At 32.4% G+C, this 19844-nt stretch overlaps 2 protein-coding genes across 10 annotated transcripts in view; one reads left to right on the top strand and one right to left on the bottom strand.

Moving 5' to 3' along the window:
- The window catches only part of LOC111056391, a 98514-nt gene extending 84579 nt beyond the window's left edge, over nt 1–13935 (top strand). For 2 of the 6 annotated variants that reach the window (XR_005573110.1, XR_005573109.1), the window contains exons 2-4: nt 3430–3498; nt 11072–11161; nt 13573–13929. Coding sequence is in view for 2 of the 6 variants with exons in the window: in XM_039442227.1 (XP_039298161.1) it covers nt 1340–2206; nt 3430–3498; nt 11072–11161; nt 13573–13719 (1173 nt within the window). In the remaining 4 variants the exon portion in view is untranslated. Of the gene's footprint in view, nt 1–367; nt 2207–3429; nt 3499–8662; nt 8888–9515; nt 9723–11071; nt 11162–13572 lie in introns of those variants that run through there. The other 4 variants (XM_039442227.1, XR_005573112.1, XM_039442234.1 and 1 more) reach the window with 4 other exon arrangements.
- The window catches only part of LOC111056392, a 75194-nt gene that overhangs the window by 3708 nt on the left and 51642 nt on the right, over nt 1–19844 (bottom strand). For 2 of the 4 annotated variants that reach the window (XM_039442203.1, XM_039442210.1), the window contains exons 5-6: nt 18838–19026; nt 14890–14991 (exon numbers count right to left, since the gene is read on the bottom strand). In XM_039442203.1, the coding sequence (XP_039298137.1) occupies nt 14890–14991; nt 18838–19026 (291 nt within the window). Of the gene's footprint in view, nt 1–14889; nt 14992–18837; nt 19030–19844 lie in introns of all 4 variants that reach the window. The other 2 variants (XM_039442188.1, XM_039442195.1) reach the window with 1 other exon arrangement.

Here is a 19844-nt window from a genome sequence, read left to right as displayed (position 1 = left end):
CAGGTTGCAGGATGACACTCGTTTTAAACGAAATATAACTGTGGTTTCAATTATACATAGAATGGTGAATTCATGAATAATATAGAATCAGTTTTGTTAACAATAGAAATGCTTTATAATAGATTAAGGTAACAATGACATTTAAAAAAATAATATTTTGTAGGTATTTCATTTGAAAAAGGAAATACGAAATGGCAGGATGAACAATTACTTACTAGAAATCAATTGACACGTTTTTTCACACATATATTCAATCAATCACTCATTCGGAACGACATACGACGACACATTAGAATTTGACAAAATGTAAACTTCTTTGTACGAGCAATGGTGAAAATTTGTAGCATAATTGAATATTCGAGTTTGTTGATATTCCATGCTGTATTTGCACAGTGTTTTGAATACAATGAATATTGATCTTATACAATCGCCAATCAGTTGAAGAGTACAATCAACTAAGTGCAACTTCAGCTCCCATTTTTGAGTAGGCCTGTATTAATAATTAAATTTGATCAATCTTCGTTCTTTGGAACTACTATGTGACGTAATTTATCAAGGTACTCTTTAATAAGGTACTCAATACAATCAGGTACCTTACTCTTTGAAAACTCTCCATAAAGTTTATATTGACAGTTTGTATGCTTCCATGACAGCCTGCGCCATATAAAACGTGAAATTCTATTGTTGAACATTGAATTCATACTAGAAAAATTTACATTCAATATGAAGAATATTTTTATTCCCTCTCATAGATAATTCTACGAAAATATTCAAGATTCCATATAGTTCAATTTGATTTTATATTGGAAGTACAATTTTTTATTTCGGTAGCCTACTCATCAATTTTGTTCAAGTGGCAAACTGGATCATCAGTCTCGTCCTTTACACACAAAAAACGATACAATTTGTTGACATTCCATCCAAGTGAAAATATGAATTCACATAGAAAAATAATAGCTGTGGGCTATTATAATTGACAATTCTATTTAAAAAAAAAAAAAACAGAATTGGATGAACTGAATTAGGTTCACTGTTAGGCCTAACAGACTATTATATTTATCTTGAAATAGAATGCTTTATTAAAGGGAAGACGAACTCACAGGAGCAAAATGATCTATGCATGGAGTATTATTAGCTTGATGATTTTTAATGAGTAAATCAGAATTGTATTTCACAATAGTATAAATTTTCAAACTAATTAACTCTTAAAGTCTGTATATTTTCTTCAAGATCCAAGTTAACGATTACACATATTTTATATTACTGTAAGTATCAAACCTATAGCCTACAACTAATTTATTTCCCCAACTTTAGAATGTAATAATGACATATTGAAGCTATGAAACCGAAAAATGAATATAGAGAACATTTCTACCAGACTATACGATTGCTATCAATAATCATGAAATCAATGGGAATATTTACTTTACAAAATGCTACAGCGAAAAATGGGAATTTGCTGTATCACAAAACCATTAATTTGACAATACTGTGGTTCAGTTTATTGCAAATAATCAACTTTAATACTATGATACAGCCGCCTCAGAGGAACGCCATATTCATGGCACAAGCCTCGTCACATTTCTTAAAATCTTTTATTGCTTGTGCGATAATTGTCTTACGAACAGAAAAACTATTTTTAAAAGCAATTAAAGATATCGAATCCTTCGATGACGAATTTTTGGGTGATCCAGCAATTGGTTCAGAACGGAGAGGAATTATGTGGTTGTATAAATTTGTCACTCTCTTTTCTCTACATTTATTTCTATCATACATGTTGGGTGGATTAGGTTTTTTCGTTATTTGGCACTGTGTCATCAATGTGACAGCAAAAACATCTATTTCTGTGATGTTTTTAATAATTCAAGAAGAACTAATTCATCGCTACAATTATTTAACAAAGTTTTGGAATATCAGAGTTGAGAAGGCACAAGGCTTCAGCAAAGAGATTCTCATAGAGAAGCTGAGAACCAGTCACGGTAAGCTGGGCATTATTCTTCAAGAAGTGAACAACAGTTGTGGCTTGAGAGTAATCATACTATTCTTTTCTTCGGTGTTTGAAATTCTGTTGTTCTATCATAATCCTGAAAACATGCATGATACTCTGAACAATCGAAGGGTTAAAATACTTCAATCTTTATATTACACGAGCGAGTTTCTTTTGTCATTCATTGTACTTACTTCTGCTGCAAGGTTGAGTACAAAGGTGATTTAAATTCATCAAATAAACAATTTTTATCTCAGAATACAATAAATTCTCATCTGACACATAATATTATAATATGACACAATCATGAATATGATTCAATAGATGGATGATTTTACTCTTGGAGAGAATCAAACCATAACAATAAATTGTGGCTGTTCAGGGTAACTGACATTTTTGATCTCTTTATACTCTCTCATGAAATGTCATTCAAATCAAACCAAATTGAATTATGTATTTGCCATAAATACCATACTGTATAATTTCCAAAACAAAAACACTATTAAAATACTTGATTTAAATATAAACATAAAATATTACCAATCATTACCAATAGATTAGACGTGGAATATCAAGATAGCTTGTTGGCCTACCAATTGATTGCTTGGAACTGCTAAAGCTGGGTTTTCGTTTGTGCGTAGGCCTAAATGCCGTCGTCGACCACGACAGTGTGAGGATCTCAGATTGGGTGGATTTCAATTATCTTGATAACCTAGAAGATTATGTTCAATTATGTTTTAATAGGGGAGTTTGAGTTTATACTTTTAAATGGCAATATGTTGATATTATTAGGAATGTTTTGATTCTTAAAAAATAGGCCTAAGCACAAATAATAAAAAGTTATTTGATTAGCTGTTTTAGCACACTTGAAATTTGGACAATATGAATGTCAACAATGCTTGTCGTTGTCGACTGCGGAAGTTTACGCACAAACGAAAATGCATCTTAAACTGTTTTACTTTAGGTCTATTAAGTTCGCACTCTACTGGAATACCGTACCTCTGAGGTGTTCCAGACAGTCTCTCTGGGCATTTATACACTAGGTCGTTGAATGACTCTCCTCACAGACAAAGTTATGGCAACACAATTGTGTAATTCATTTGGGGGAAATAGTCCCACATATCAGTCTGGTATTTGCTGGGGAGACCGGTATGTGCTGAGTTGTGTTGATTCGCACAATACAATACAGTATAGAAGAGCAGGCAGGTTTTCACAGCAGTGCTCCAGTGCTAGACTGACGATGCGTTCAACGCATTCTACTGTTCAATTTATTGATAAAAAGTTCCTACTTCACTATACTTCAGGTTTATTATTACAATATGACTGATGTACCGTACTAAAATATGCTTCATATTCAGTACAGGAAATTGGTACATGGAATGGCAGAATTGTACTGGTAAAATAACAAAACATAATTTCAATTTATCCTAATGGTTTTGCAGACTAGAGAGATCCTTAGATGCTTCAGAACTGCCTCAATAAATGGAGTATTGCCTTATTGTAAACAGCAGGTAAGTAGGCTATTTTGGAATCTCAATTATTATTATTAATATAACAAAAGATCAATGTTACCGTGCCGGTACCTTAGGCTATATCAAAATCATTGTCTATGCACTAGTGATTCAGCCAGTGAGGATAGAATGTAATTATGAATTACATTGTAAGTAATGGATTTTACATTCTTTACTCTCTGGTTTCAGCACATCTTGATTCAACAGTTTATGTAAGAATGGAATAAGGGCCCGGCCACATGGATATGCGATTATATGTTTCATGATCTGCGATTATTATCATGATCTGCGAACATATAAGTTTCTATATCCATATATCCTGATCGCATATCTTAGTTAAAGGTATTAGTCCAGGCAATGAATGCTCAAAAGAGGGTATAGAGGGAAAAGTTTGGAAGACAATCTTTGACTCCGCAGTTCTGTTTAGGGTAGTGAAGAGGTAAACATTATCAAAAGTCCTCATCCCTACCCCTTGTGCTAAGGGGGTGGGGGTGGTTCAAAGGTACCATTTTTTGGTTTCTCGCATATAACACGAGAACTATGTATCCTATGGACATAACTGTTATATTCAAAATTGAAGCTTACATAATTTCCTACAATATTTATTCCACAACTTTTTCCATATCTCCTCTAGTTTTCGATATATCCGCCCTTGAAGGTGTGACATTTTTAAAAAACACGTTTACCACCAATTTTTTTCTATTTTTGCTCTAATAACTTTTCAAAAATAGATGGAAAATATCCATGCTGATTATGAGCTCATAGAGCATTGAATTCTCTTCAATTTGATTTATAATTCCACGCTTTTACGAATTCCCCTTCATCTTTTGCAGCAGCTTTAGTGTTGATTGTGAAATCTCCATTTTTACAACAATAGACCAATTGACAAAGGAATTTGGAGGGAATGTTCTAAACAAATTTTTGACTCTGCAGCTTTGTTGAGACTAGTTGAGAGGAGAACATATCAAAAGTCCCCATTTCTAACTCATGTGCTAAGGGATGAGGGTGGTTTAAAAATTGCATTTTCAGCGTTTTGCTTCCACGGTATATCTTGAGAACAATACGTTCAACTGACATAACTAACTATTGAAAAATGAAGCTTGATAAATTCTCTACACTTTTTTGTAGGGGATGAAATTTTCATTGTTGCAACAATTGATCGATTGTCAATGACATTTAACGGGGGTGTCTGTGACACAATTTTTGACTTTGCATCTTGATTTGGACTAGTTAGTAGGTGAACATAGCAAAAGTGCGCATCTTTATCCCCTCTGTTGAAGGTGTGGAACCGCTGAGTTGACACTTGTTGCAGCAATGAAAATTTCACCCCCTACATTGAAGCTGCTATAACAATGAAAGGAAAACTTGGAATAGTAAAATAATACATCATTTCACAGAGAATTCAATGCTATACAAAACTATGATAAGCATCAGTTTGTATGATGCATTGTTGAAGAGTTATAAGCCCTGACAGAGCAGAACATTGGATAAAAACCTGTTATTTCAACAATTACACACCTTCAGATCGAATATCTCGGGAACTGTTGGGAATATCACAAAATTCCACTGAACAAAAAGTATAGAGAATCTATCAAGCTTCATTTTTCAATAGTTAGTTATGTCGGTTGAACGTATTGTTCTCAAGATATAACCGTGGAAGCAAAACGCTGAAAATTCAATTTTTAAACCACCCTCATCCCCTTAGCACATGAGTTAAGAATGGGGACTTTTGATATGTTCTCCTAACTAGTTTCAACAAAGCTGCAAAGTCCAAAAAATTGTTTAAAGCATTCCTTTGTCAATTGGTCTATTGTTGCAAAAATGGAGATACCACACTCAACACTAAAGCTGTTGCAAAAGGTGAAGGGAAATTTGTAAAAGCGTGAAATTATACATCAAATTGAAGAGAATTCAATGCCTTTTCATCAATCCATAATCAGCATGGATTTTTCCCGTCGATTTTTTAAAATTTATGAGAGCAAAAATAGAAAAAAATAGTGGCAAACGTGTTTTTTTTTTCAAAAATGTCACACCTTCAAGAGCGGATATCTCGAAAACTAAAGGAGATATAAAATAAAGTTGTGGAATGAATATTGTAGGAAATTATGTAAGCTTTAATTTGTTATATGACAACAGTCAAGTCCTTATCTATATAAATAAAAATAGAGCCTCAAATTTTGACATTCAATAACTTTTTATGTGTGCACTGAATTTGATGATTTTTTTAGTTGTGTTCGTTATGCTCAGGACAAGGTTTATGGCCTATCAAATTCATAATCCGACTTCAGGAATCTTTCCTACGGTCCTTCAAAGTTCACACATGTAATCCTTATGGGGGAAGATTTGTGAGCTGGCCACACACAGAAATAAAAAATCAGCTGTTATAATCATTGCGTCATCCATCAGCCGTCGGTAGATATGTTTTTCTATTTTCTTTCTCCTGATTCACAAAATTTCAATTCTTAATAATGCCGCGGTACGAACGACGTCCAAACTTGGGTCGTAGAGCTTGAAATGCTGTAAATTTAGAATATTCACGGGAAAATCAGCAGCAAGGAGATATACCATTCAATTCCCAGCAAGCTGAATTCAACTATAACTAAAAAAACAAACTGCTGCACAACTAACTAAGCACATAGGAAGTCCATATTAAGATATTAATAATGTAAATACTGATTGTTGGATAATTTTCATAAAAAATATAGTACATCAGATTAAGCTAAGGCTATAGTTTGTGTAAAATAAGTTGAGACTTGGCCCTCCATCCCAAGAAATTACAGGGTTGCCAAATTGTGTAAAATTGCAACTTTCTCAAATTTCCAATTCAACGTCAGAATTGGATGTAAAATATCATTCTCGATATCCTAGTAGTGCTAGAAAAGTTTAAGGATATAAGGATCAAAAGGAAATTTAACTTTTATGATAAATTTAGAAACATCGCGAAAATTGGTTTTTCTTTTGAATATCATTTCTCTCAGAATCATGGGGCGTCGTAATGCGTAATAATTTTATATCAAATTAACGGGGAGAATGTGTCCTCTCTATTGGTGTATGGATAATTTTTATCCGACATAATAGAGATTTTTAATTAATGTTTATGTTCGTCAATGTCGAGACATTTCGAGCATAAAACATGAAATTTTCGACATGCTAGAAACTTTTTTGTTTCAAAAGATAAGTAGGTGGTGAAAGCGAGCAAGTTTCTCAGAAATAGTTGAAATTATTTTTCCAACTGTCAAACGTACTCGGAACAACGTATTTTGGCCTCTCAGGAGTTTCAAAGTCAAGGACAGCGGCTCAATGGTGTGCCACCATAGGCTATGAATAGCTGGGATCAACAAAAACAAAATACAGAACGATTGAAAAATTCAGCAACTACAAGCCACATGATTATAATATATAGTGAAAATGACAACCTCGCCTCGAATAATCCAAGCAGTGTATATTACAGCCTTTCTAGAGGCAATCAGCTGCTATGGTTTGAAATAATTCAGTCAAATATCTCGTAAATTTCCAGCTTTTTGCATACAATTTGCTACACAATGCATACCATGCAGCCGCTCTCCGAACTTTAAAATTCCTTGGAGACCAAAATACGATCTTCCGACTACTTTTGACAATTGAAAAAATAATTTCAATTATTTCTGAGAAACTTTCTCGCTTTTACCATCCACTTATCTTTAGAAACAAAAAAGTTTTCAGCATATCGAAAATTTCATGTTTTCTCCTTGAAATGTCTCGATATTGACGAACATAATCATTAATTAAAAAATAACTATAGGTCGGATAAAAATGATCCAGACACCAATAGAAAGGACACATTCTCCCTGTTAATTTGATATAAAATTATTACGAATTACGACGCCCCATGATTCTGAGAGAAGTGATATTCAAAAGAAAAAAACAAATCTTCGCAATGTTTCCAATTTTATCATAAAAGTTTAATTTCTTTTAATCCTTCAACCCTGAAGCTTTTTTAGTACTACTAGGATATCGGGGATGATATTCTACATCCAATTCTGACGTTGAATTTGAAATTTGAGAAAGTTGCAATTTTACACGAATTGGCAACCATGTAATTTCTTCGGATGGAGGGTCAAGTCTCAACTTATTTTACACAAACTATAAGCACACCTGAGGAGGCGCGGCTTGGTGTTACAAAGTATTGATCTTATGCAGATTGCCTTATCACACCGTTCCAAGCCATGCCCGATTTAATTGTATGAGTGATTGTATGTGTGTGAGTTCTTCCATTCAAACCAATAAGCAAGAAGCACCTGGATGCAAAATGCCGCATCGCCCCTCCTGTGCATCCAGCTAAAGTTTGTCATGAGATGCATTAACTATTTGGCGGTACGAAGTTCGCCGGGCCAGCTAGTGATACATAGTTTTTGAGTTTTATGCGAGAAAACCGAAAAATGGTACCTTTGAACCACCCCACCCCCTTAGCACAATGGGTAGGGGTGGGGACTTTTGATATGTTTACCTCCTTACTACCCTAAACAGAACTGTGGTGTCAAAAATTGTCTTCTCAGCTTTTCCCTCTATAACCTTTCCTTAACTGGACTATATGTAAATCTATGAGATTGCAGATCACAAATTGCTCTCTATGTGGCCAGGCCCCAAGTTTTGAACTAAATAAGTTCACCAAATACCAATTATAACTATGCCAAGGCAGTAGAAAGTATCCATATTTGTATTGTAATAGAACGAAAACTATGATGGTGTAACAATATTCATTGTTCCAATTGTGAATGATGAGGATTATGCGAATTATCATGAGAAGTCAGCCTGTTATGAAACTTGCTTTCACTGTTTTGCTTTTCTGCGTTGTGTTGTGTTGACTTTGCTAGTGTGTGCGTAGAAGTTATAGTACTATGAAAATCAACGATTTTCCTGGAGCATCAGTCTGGTTCATGACCTTATAAGGCAAGGAATTTGTGTCCGATTGATCATCAATCATACCTTATTTGGTTAGGAATTTGGAAAATAGCTGTCACTTGGTGGGAGAATGTATCTTAAAATTGTAGTTGTACCGTTCCTTTCTATTGGTGGAAATTTTTCTAGAAAATAGTAACTCCCAATCACAGTTAACTTTGGTTAGGTTCCTATCTAGTGAGGCCGTACACAGCTGTCCTCGACAAAGCAACCGTACAGTGGCTTCACTCAGCGTATGTCCTCTGTCATAAGCAGTACAAAATGTAGTCACAGTATTTGTGTTAATCTTGGCTTTTATGCCAGCTTTAGGCTTGGTAGTATTTGGCTCTGGAATCTTCTGTTCCAGTAGCATATTTAGTTTTTTCCGCCTCAGTAATTACTTTAATTAAGAAGAGAGGATATCAAATTGTCACCTCACAATGGAGATTTTCCTCCTATTACCGCTACTAAGGTACGTCATAGATTATAATATAATTAAGGAAATTATTATTGATGAAAGCTTCCATCAAGGTGTTAAATTTATTGTAATAGATACATTTAAGTGTAATATGTAGAAATGTAGAGTACCTATTAGTAGGAATTAAGATATTTTTGATTAAATATTATTTCGGAAGAGGAAGCTATTAACCTAAATTTGAATGACAGTATTTTGTGTTATAGATTTTATTTGTTTTGCTGATTCTAATGAAAAGCTTTCTTGATTCTTAAGGAAACACCTGTTATGTAATTTATCTTTTAAATAACACTATATGTAATTTATGTAAGAGAGCAGACTGAACAAAATAACTACTATACTTGAAAGATCTTATAATGAAAAGTTATTCCATATATGTACTAGTGAATAAAAGTATTGTATTATGGAATGCTATGTACCCATCTCTTTGTATAAAGGGCATGACCCTAATTACAAATAAATTCTTTTCTATTAAATCAAGATATTGAAGTAGGTAATGTCTATTTGTGTTTTAATGTAATAAGTATTGATTTGAGTTTTATATAACCTAAAGTAGGTTGACTTTATGATATAACTGAAGTTGAGTTAATTTGTATTATCCTAGTTTATTTTTTTATTCTAACAGCGGTCAAAGTATGGGTCCATCAATAGATGACTATAGTCCATCAATTTACGGGTTCATGAATGTCTCGTGAACGTGTGTCTTTAAGCCGCTGAGATGCCTCTGAATCGATGGCAGTCCTAGAAGCTTGGGGTATGCTGTCTCCTGTCCATCTGGACGTGTAGAGCTCGATCACCGAGCCTAGATTCAAATTGAAGAAATAGCTTTGAGGTAACAACTTTTTCCAAATTAAACAAACGTCCCAGGAACTCCGGATGTGACAGAACGGGTTTTAATGACCATAGATTTTCAAAAAGGGAGGGGTGTAAAACGTGAACCATTAAAACGTGCTGAATTAGACTCTTTTAGTTAAATCGTAACTTTGATTTGGGAATTATTAGATTACAAATTTTTATTTCGTTTGAATAGTAGATTTTCGGTTGTATCTTTACATTGAAATGTGAGGCCATATTTTCTCTGTAAGGATCCAGCTGGGAATTTGAGTTTTCTTTAAATTTATATTTTATAATCTACTAAACTACTAAAAGTTGAATTAGTATATGAAATGTTTAAAGGTCCCTTATTGATAAATATCAATGTTTTAAAATAATTTTGGTCTTAAAGTTGTAAAGGATCGAATAGAAGTTTCAAGGACCCTAGCTTTTCTAAATTTGTTTTGATATCACATATTTTTGAATAGTCTTCCTATGTAGAATTCCGTGATGTGATACTTGAGGAATATTTCTCTTTGCAGCTTTCATGATATAAAGATACAGAATAGATATTATTGAGGATTATCAACATTTGATAGTGTTTTAAAAGTTTCCAAGTGTGTTCTGGATGTTCTAAGAGTTTCCTGAATTTTATGTTGATCTTTTCTTAACATATGTATAGTTATTTATGATTAACTTCTGAGAAATATCTATGATAACTTTCAATTCTTCTTTTTTAAATCAGAGTCCTTCAAGCTTCTCATGATTCAATCTAAAACGTTTTCAATGTAAAGCAGACAGAGTAGGATACTATCAAATTAGCTATATCGGAGATAATTTTCTGAATTTATAGTGATTCTATTTTCGGTTTTCATGATGTAACTTCATTTTGTTTTATTATCTGTTGAATTTAATTGTAAGAAGTGACAATATAGTTGATATCTTTTCTCTATTTCGTTGTCTCTCTTGTCATTTCTGGTTTCCCGTTCTCTAGCACTAGGTATGTTTATTAAGCATCCCTTTTATTAAGTTATATTGTGTGTGCTTCTAAATTCCAAATTAACTTTCCAAATTCATAGCACGGCACAACGGTACCACCAGGCAATCAAAATGAAATATAATTTAATAATTCCTCAATAAAAATATAGTTGATATTTTATTGAAGAGTTATTAAATTTTATTTTGATTACCTGGGGGACCGTTATGATTTATGGTTCATGACAATAAATCTGTTATTTATATTTCCTATGATTCAATTTTAAAACAATGCCCAAATTTGAATTGAAGGCTTATGGCTGCTCTGAACTCACAACATTTGTTAATGTGTGTATGAAATTAACAACAATATTTCAATCTACGCTATTTCAGATGATCTTCCTTTCAACTCAAGTATACGTGAAACAAGCAAAAGTGACTGCTGGAGGATTTTTTGATCTGAACCGCTCTGTAGCTATATCAGTGAGTATGTAATATAGAATTTGAATGTGAAAAATGTAACAGGAAAAGTTCTATTTGTGTTTTAATTATTGACCTGAAAGATTCACAACTAAATCTTCAAAAATATTAATTTTTGAATAATGAAATCAATTTCTCAAAGGATTATTCCATGAAATATGGTTTGGAAACATTGGTACTGTAGGTATTGATGTTTGATGAACTCAGTTAGCCTATATATTTTCAAAATTGTATAATATATATGGTATTATTTGCTAACAATTTTTATTATTTTTTTCAAAAACTAAGAAAAAATTTCAATTCAAAAACTAAGAAAAACATGTTTCCCTATTGAATAGTCATTGTTCCCTATTTTGATAACTTCATAGTGTATTCAATAGAAAAACTAAGAAGAGGCACAAAAAAGTTTTCATTTCTGGTGAGAACAACCAAAACCCTTTTTATTTTGTACATTATTAGTATGTTGAATTAGGCCTATGTTATTTCAAATAGGTACATAAGAATTTTCAGCTATTATACAGTAGCAAAAATGGGATTAAAGCAACTGTTGCTACAATAAATTACTGAATACAAACTTATCAGCTCTTATTGGGAAAAAATCGCTATTCGCTATGATCAAGATCTATAAATAGGACTTTCTTTAGATGTGAGCTATGTGACAAATCATAATCACAATGAACTTTTCGTGTTCATATCATCAACGTGAATTAAATGTAAAATATATTACCTTATAAACAATCTGTGTTATTCAGAGTGATCTTTTGGTCCTGTTACCCTATAAGTGTGTTGTAATTTATTATTATTAAAGGAAAACTTTGTTTTGTCGCACAAAATATAAACATCATTGAAGTTTAGGGCACAAAGTTGGTAGCCCTACTCAATCAGCTTTCAATCACAGCTTTCTTGAGCTGTGTAACTTCCTGTGTGGACTCTAGTCATCTCAATAACAGAAAGATTTGTTCCATAATAGAGCATAAATATTATGGTGAAAAGAGTCAAAGCGTGCGTAGCCTCTTACCTCAATGGAAGGACATTATCGGTTTATTCTTTAATAATCTTTAGTAAACTAATAAATGAATATAGTAACTAATAATACATGTTTTTTCAATAATAAATTAGTGATAAAATATCAATGAAACGCTAGAATTTTGTCTAGAAATATCATTTATTCATAAAAAATTGCATACATTTTTCAACACTAATGGTGTCAATGTTTCAGTATGATCAATTTTTAATACTCCCAGTATGAACTGTAACTGAAGATGACGCCATTGCTGTTGAAACGTGTATGTAATTTTTTAGTAAATTCATGATATTTTTAGACAACATTCCAGTGATTCATAATGGATAAATATCACTAAATCTCACCAACATCAATATCTGAGATAAAATAGTATATTTCTTATGCATATAACAACTATTTACTTTCATTGCAACTGAATCTCAGTTTCATAAATTACATTAAAAACTGAGTAACATAACTAAAACATCACTTTTTATAACACTTATCAGTTACAATGATCAACTTATTAATTTTTTCATCATATTCAAAAGTGTAGGATCATATTTACACTTTTAATTAATTCAACATTTTTAATAAATTCTTTACACAAGGGTCTGATTAGAAATTATAGACTGCTGCTATAAAAGTAGTTATTGAATCAATGTAGGTATACCGGTAATCGACATCCAAGTAGGAGAGAGATAATAATATTGAGTGACCTGGCTGGCTCAGATCTGGTGTCAGAGTTTTCAGGTCGCAACTGATCAATTTCAAGGCCTCTGACATTTGTGACCTAACGACTGTTTTTAGGCAGCCGGGATGATGGCTTCACGTGTCCATCCGAAACACAGGAGTGGTTCCAGAAAAATATCAGAAGAGAGATAATAGAATGGAAACAGAACTCTGATTTGAAATACTCAATTCAATTACAATCAATTGGTAAATTGAATTAGTCAACCGCTCTTTTCCAACATTTTTTGAAAATATTGGACTCATGATTTATTATTAACTACGAATAAAATAGGTTTCGTTAATGTTTCCTCAAAACAATTCTGAAACAAATAGCACGATTTGAATACGTGGATGAAAGATTATATGAAGTTTTCATGCTCCAGGCTTGTGCATATGGGTAATAGGAAGGATGATGATGATGATGATGAGGGTTGAGTGGCATTAAATCTTGAGGTGTCTTCTGTACCACCGTGAAGCATTTTTCAAACTCATTTCCTACCTATATATCAATGAAGATTTTAATTCCTAAATAAATAAATATTTATTCATTTATTATTCATCATTTATTCATTTATTTATTATTTATTTATTCATTCAATATTTATTTTTCATGAATGAATGAAGATTTCAACTCTGTAATTAAACAAGGAATATTTTCAAATTTTAATAATTATTACAGATGCTTCTCACTGGCGCAACGTATCTACTACTCTGTTATCAGTCCAGATTTGAAATAGCCAACATGCTTGACGCCTATGGAAATTTTCTCAATGATTTCTCCATCAAAAAGGGTAAAATAATCGAGATGATTACACCAGATCTTTAGAATCCTCACACAGGAAACCTTACGGGATTGAAACTACAAGAATATTAGGCATAAAATTTACTCGCTTATCTCTATTCTAACTCAATAGATAAATAACATGATTAATTCAATGTGCAGTGATAATTATAAGTGTAATATTCAACTATAGTTTCGTGTTTTAGTTTTCCTAAATTCAAAATTTATAACCTATATTTATATATTTGGGCGAAAATTGAACTTGAACGTTTCAAGCTGCGTTTACAACAAAGTTATTAACAAAAACCTTATAGATTCTATTAGCTGCGTTTACAACAAAGTTATTAACTTGAACCTTATAAATTAAGGATCAATCCAAGATCATTAATCAAGGATTAAGGATTTACACCAAAGTTATTAACTTAATCCTTATAGATTCTATTAGATTGAACGGAGCTTGACAAACACATATGTTCATCATGAGTAAGATAAGTTATGTTCAATTTGATAGAATCTATAAGGATTAAGTTATTAACATTTGTTGATAACTGTGGTGTAAACGCAGCCTTTTTTTTGAACATGTTATTTATAATCAAAATTTGGGAATGGAATAGTTTGGGTCAAGTCTGTTGTTCCTTCTTAATCATATTTACATGATTTGTGATTGTATCTACGATTAAATAAATAAATAGGACAAATTTTAGAACAGGCTACCTAATTGAATAAAATATATGTTAGAAAATGGAGTTATGATTACATTCCTAACTCCGCGAAATAAAGAATGTCTTCATAACTTAATTTTCCAAGGTATATTAGTCTGTTCTTTTATAGTTTTATTTAGTGAGATCTATCAGGAGTGGTTTTTAGGCCAAATAAACCGTGCATAGCGTATAGGGCTTATTTTATTTACGACCAATTGTATACAGTGTTCCTAGTACAGTACAGCCCTGTAGGCCTACCGTACAGTTGTAGCCTATCTATGATTGTTAAATAATAATAATGACTGCCTTTATTTTTGACCTAGGAGGGCGAAGCTAGACCGCTGTCGGCCCTTGTTCATTGTTCATTGTTCATTGTTCGAGGCTTGAGTCTGAAACAATTATGTTTTTGAACATTTCATGAGTGTGAACCCTGAAATTCTCAGGTTGAAAAACCTATTGGTTAGATTCAGACGAGTTTTCACACATTTCAAAGTTTAGAAAATGGATATCTTACCTGCTCAATTGGGCTGAGACTAGATTGCTGTACGGTGCAAACTTGGCTGGATTATTGTACATATCACAGACCAATCTTTCTCTGCATCCTTCGTGTGCGTATCTGAAATGCCAATTAAATTATAAACGCTTGAGAAGTAGAGTGATTTCTTTAAGAATACTGTGCAGTAAGATATAGATCGAGTTGTACTCTATCAATTTCTACAATTTTGTTTTTGTAACTTGCTTACTGCTGTTTACTGTAATATTGTGTCTCGTAAATTTAGATCTATTTTTTTCAGTTGTAGAAACTCATTGGAGAACCCAATATTTCTATGCTATACAACTGACAAGAATGTGGAGAAATTGTATAATTCTTCAACCCCAAAACAAAGCTAAAACAGCGTAGCAAAATAGTATTGCAGGTGATGAGTAGATATGGTGAAAACCTTAGTTCTCCACTTCTTAAAAACTATTCTATTTCATTTCTCGCTTTTAAAAAATCTCTCCAATAAGTCTAGGGTTTTTTAACACTCCAATGCAGATTTAACGCTCAGTGGCATTGAACTCACTTGTATTAGTTGAAGAATAATTTCTTAGTACCTTTTTTTTAAATTCTTTTTCATATGAAATACAATAACAAATAGTTTCGGGGTGTTCAATACATTTTCAAGTTTTTCTCGAAAAAATCATAGTACTCTTTTTTGAGGAATTTTTCATCTATATTTTAATAAAGAAAAGACCTGCCTTATAATCGTAAGAGATAGGAAATTCACGAATGACGTTTGAACTACTGGACTGATCAACTTAAAAATTTTGCAGATATAGATTCTTAATTTATATTCTTTTTTTAGTTATTATACTAATGGTTATAGACCCATTTTCAATTCTTTAAGATTTTATTAGGTCAAGTTTTTAATTAAATCCTTGTGGAGCTCGGGTTACCTGCTAAATAACAGCTATAGTTTGTGTAAAATAAGTTGAGACTTGGCCCTCCATCCGAAGAAATTACAGGGTTGCCAAATCGTGTAAAATTGCAACTATCTCAAATTTCCAATTCAACGTTAGAATTGGATGTAGAATATCATCCCCGATATCCTAGTAGTACTAAAAAATCTTCAGGGTTGAAGGATTAAAAGGAAATTTAACTTTTATGATAAATTTGGAAACATTGCGAAGATTTGTTTTTCTTTTGAATATCACTTTCTATCATAATCATGGGGCGTCGTAATGCGTGATAATTTTATATCAAATTAACGGGGAGAATGTCTCCTTTCTATTGGTGTCTGAATTATTTCTATCCGACCTATAGTTATTTTTTAATTAATTTAATTTTAGTCAATGTCGAGACATTTCGAGCATAAAACATGAAATTTTCGACATGCTAGAAACTTTTTTGTTTCAAAAGATAAGTAGGTGGTGAAAGCGAGAAAGTTTCTCACAAATAATTGAAATTATTTTTTTAATTGTCAAACGTACTCGGGATAGCGTATTTTGGTCTCCAAGGAATTTTGAAGTTAGGAGAGCGGCTGTATGGTATGCAGTGTGTACAAAATTGTATGCTGGAGGCTGGCAATTTACAAGATATTTGACTGAATTATTTCAAACGCAAGCAGCTGATTACCTCTAGAAAGGCTGTAATGAAACACTGCTTGGATTATTCGAGGCGAGGTTGTCATTTTCACTATTTTATAATAATGTGGATTGCAGTTGCTGAATTTTTCAATCGTTCTGTATTTTGTTTTTGTTGATCCCAGCTATTCATAGCCTTTGGTGGCACACCATTGAGCCGCTGTCCTTGACTTTGAAACTCCTGAGAGGCCAAAATACGTTGTTCCGAGTACGTTTGACAATTGGAAAAATAATTTCAATTATTTGTGAGAAACTTTCTCGCTTTCACCACCTACTTTTTGAAACAAAAAAAGTCTCTAGCATGTCAAAAATTCATGTTTTCTGCTCGAAATGTCTCGACATTGACGAACATAATCATTAATTAAAAAATAACTATAAGTAGGATAGAAATAATTCAGACACCATTAGTCATTCTCCCCGTTAATTTGATATAAAATTATTACGCATTACAACGCCCCATTATTCTGAGAGAAGTGATATTCAAAAGAAAAACACATCTTCGCAATGTTTCCAATTTTATCATAAAAGTTTAATTTCTTTTAATCCTTCAACCCTGAAGCTTTTTTAATACTACTAGGATATCGGGAATGATATTCTACAAACAATTCTGACGTTGAAATTGAAATTTGAGAAAGTTGCAATTTTACACGATTTGTCAACCCTGTAATTTCTTCGGATGGAGGGCCAAGTCTCAACTTATTTTACACAAACTATAGTTTCGGAGTGTTCAATCCATATCCTAGTAGTACTAAAAATCTTCAGGGTTGAAGGATTAAAAGGAAATTTAACTTTTATGATAAATTTGGAAACATTGCGAAGATTTGTTTTTCTTTTGAATATCACTTTCTATCATAATCATGGGGCGTCGTAATGCGTGATAATTTTATATCAAATTAACGGGGAGAATGTCTCCTTTCTATTGGTGTCTGAATTATTTCTATCCGACCTATAGTTATTTTTTAATTAATTTAATTTTAGTCAATGTCGAGACATTTCGAGCATAAAACATGAAATTTTCGACATGCTAGAAACTTTTTTGTTTCAAAAGATAAGTAGGTGGTGAAAGCGAGAAAGTTTCTCACAAATAATTGAAATTATTTTTTTAATTGTCAAACGTACTCGGGATAGCGTATTTTGGTCTCCAAGGAATTTGAAGTTAGGAGAGCGGCTGTATGGTATGCAGTGTGTACAAATTGTATGCTGGAGGCTGGCAATTTACAAGATATTTGACTGAATTATTTCAAACGCAAGCAGCTGATTACCTCTAGAAAGGCTGTAATGAAACACTGCTTGGATTATTCGAGGCGAGGTTGTCATTTTCACTATTTTATAATAATGTGGATTGCAGTTGCTGAATTTTTCAATCGTTCTGTATTTTGTTTTTGTTGATCCCAGCTATTCATAGCCTTTGGTGGCACACCATTGAGCCGCTGTCCTTGACTTTGAAACTCCTGAGAGGCCAAAATACGTTGTTCCGAGTACGTTTGACAATTGGAAAAATAATTTCAATTATTTGTGAGAAACTTTCTCGCTTTCACCACCTACTTTTTGAAACAAAAAAAGTCTCTAGCATGTCAAAAATTCATGTTTTCTGCTCGAAATGTCTCGACATTGACGAACATAATCATTAATTAAAAAATAACTATAAGTAGGATAGAAATAATTCAGACACCAATAGTCATTCTCCCCGTTAATTTGATATAAAATTATTACGCATTACAACGCCCCATTATTCTGAGAGAAGTGATATTCAAAAGAAAAACACATCTTCGCAATGTTTCCAATTTTATCATAAAAGTTTAATTTCTTTTAATCCTTCAACCCTGAAGCTTTTTTAATACTACTAGGATATCGGGAATGATATTCTACAAACAATTCTGACGTTGAAATTGAAATTTGAGAAAGTTGCAATTTTACACGATTTGTCAACCCTGTAATTTCTTCGGATGGAGGGCCAAGTCTCAACTTATTTTACACAAACTATAGTTTCGGAGTGTTCAATCCATTTTCAAGTTTTTCTTGAAATCACTTTTGAAAACAATTAAAAAATATGAAATTATTTTTCAACTAACAAATCAAGTAGCCCTAATGAAATACGTTATTAGTAATTATTGGTTTTTTTTATTTTAACTGTATCATCATAATCATGCAGAATAAATCTAATACTTCAACATTATATCAATACAATATATATTTTCCAACACACGAATAATATTTGTTTCGTCTAACTTGATTTAGGAACAGATTTTTTGTTTTTCTTGTTTCCATTTTTTTATTTGTGATGAAATAATTTTTTTGTAAACTGAGTTCTGAGTAATGAGTGAATGAATAATTTTACCCCAGCTGCTTGAAGACACTGTCTAGCCTGGACAGCAATGGACTGTAGAAAGGATCATAGTTTGCCAGCAAATGCGACGAGTGAGGTATTTGGTGGAATAGCTTGTAATCCTGCTGCTTGTCTCGCGAGTAGAAGCTGCCTTGATGCTTTGTGGCGGCTGGCTGAGCGTAAGGCACCTTTGGTGTGTATCTACTGCAAATATGCAATATTATATTAGTGAAATATCCCTAGAAAGACAACACTAGACAAGCAACGTTTAGAGACAACATTTACGCATAACCGCAACTTATAAATACGGTATCTATAAATTCCTACTAGATCCATTTTTATCACTTTTTTATGATTAAACTTTCAATTATTAACTCTTGATATCGTTTATGTAATTTTTCAAATTTTATCAACGGGATAAATGTGAATAATTTCAAGTCCATCCAATGTGCCACAAAATTTGATATTTTTTGTAGTATCTCAATAATACCTTTCCTTTTCTATTGTATTGTGATGGTTTGTATCCAATTCATGTAAAAAATGTTTATAACTGATGATGACATAAATATATCAATTTGGGAAGGTCTTAATTTCAAAAGGGTGTGTAAACCAAGATAAATAAAGAAATGTGCAATTTACATCAATAATTGCCCTAAAACATGAAGAAACTAATGTAAAATGAGTGGAATTATGAGGAATGGAGATAACATTTTGATAACTAGAATAGAAAATGATAACAATCATAAAAATTATAGGATACATTACGCGTAACCCCAGTTGTCTTTCTAGGGATTATTAGCGAAATAAATTAGAAGAGCTGAAAAATATTGCTATGCAAATTACCAAAAAAAAACATTGGAAATACAAGAAAGTTAAGGGATGGTTTTTGTTTGGGTTCTTTGATAATTGTGAAGAGAAATTTATCATTTCATATTTTTGAGATAAATCTGCCCATGATAAGAAGCATGGACGGCTGTCAAATAAGAAGAGTATAATTATGAGCATGTATATAGAATGAG

Source organism: Nilaparvata lugens, chromosome 1 (assembly GCF_014356525.2).
Source record: "Nilaparvata lugens isolate BPH chromosome 1, ASM1435652v1, whole genome shotgun sequence".
Taxonomy (NCBI): Eukaryota; Metazoa; Arthropoda; class Insecta; order Hemiptera; family Delphacidae; genus Nilaparvata; species Nilaparvata lugens.
This window is presented reverse-complemented; position numbering and strand designations above follow the sequence as displayed.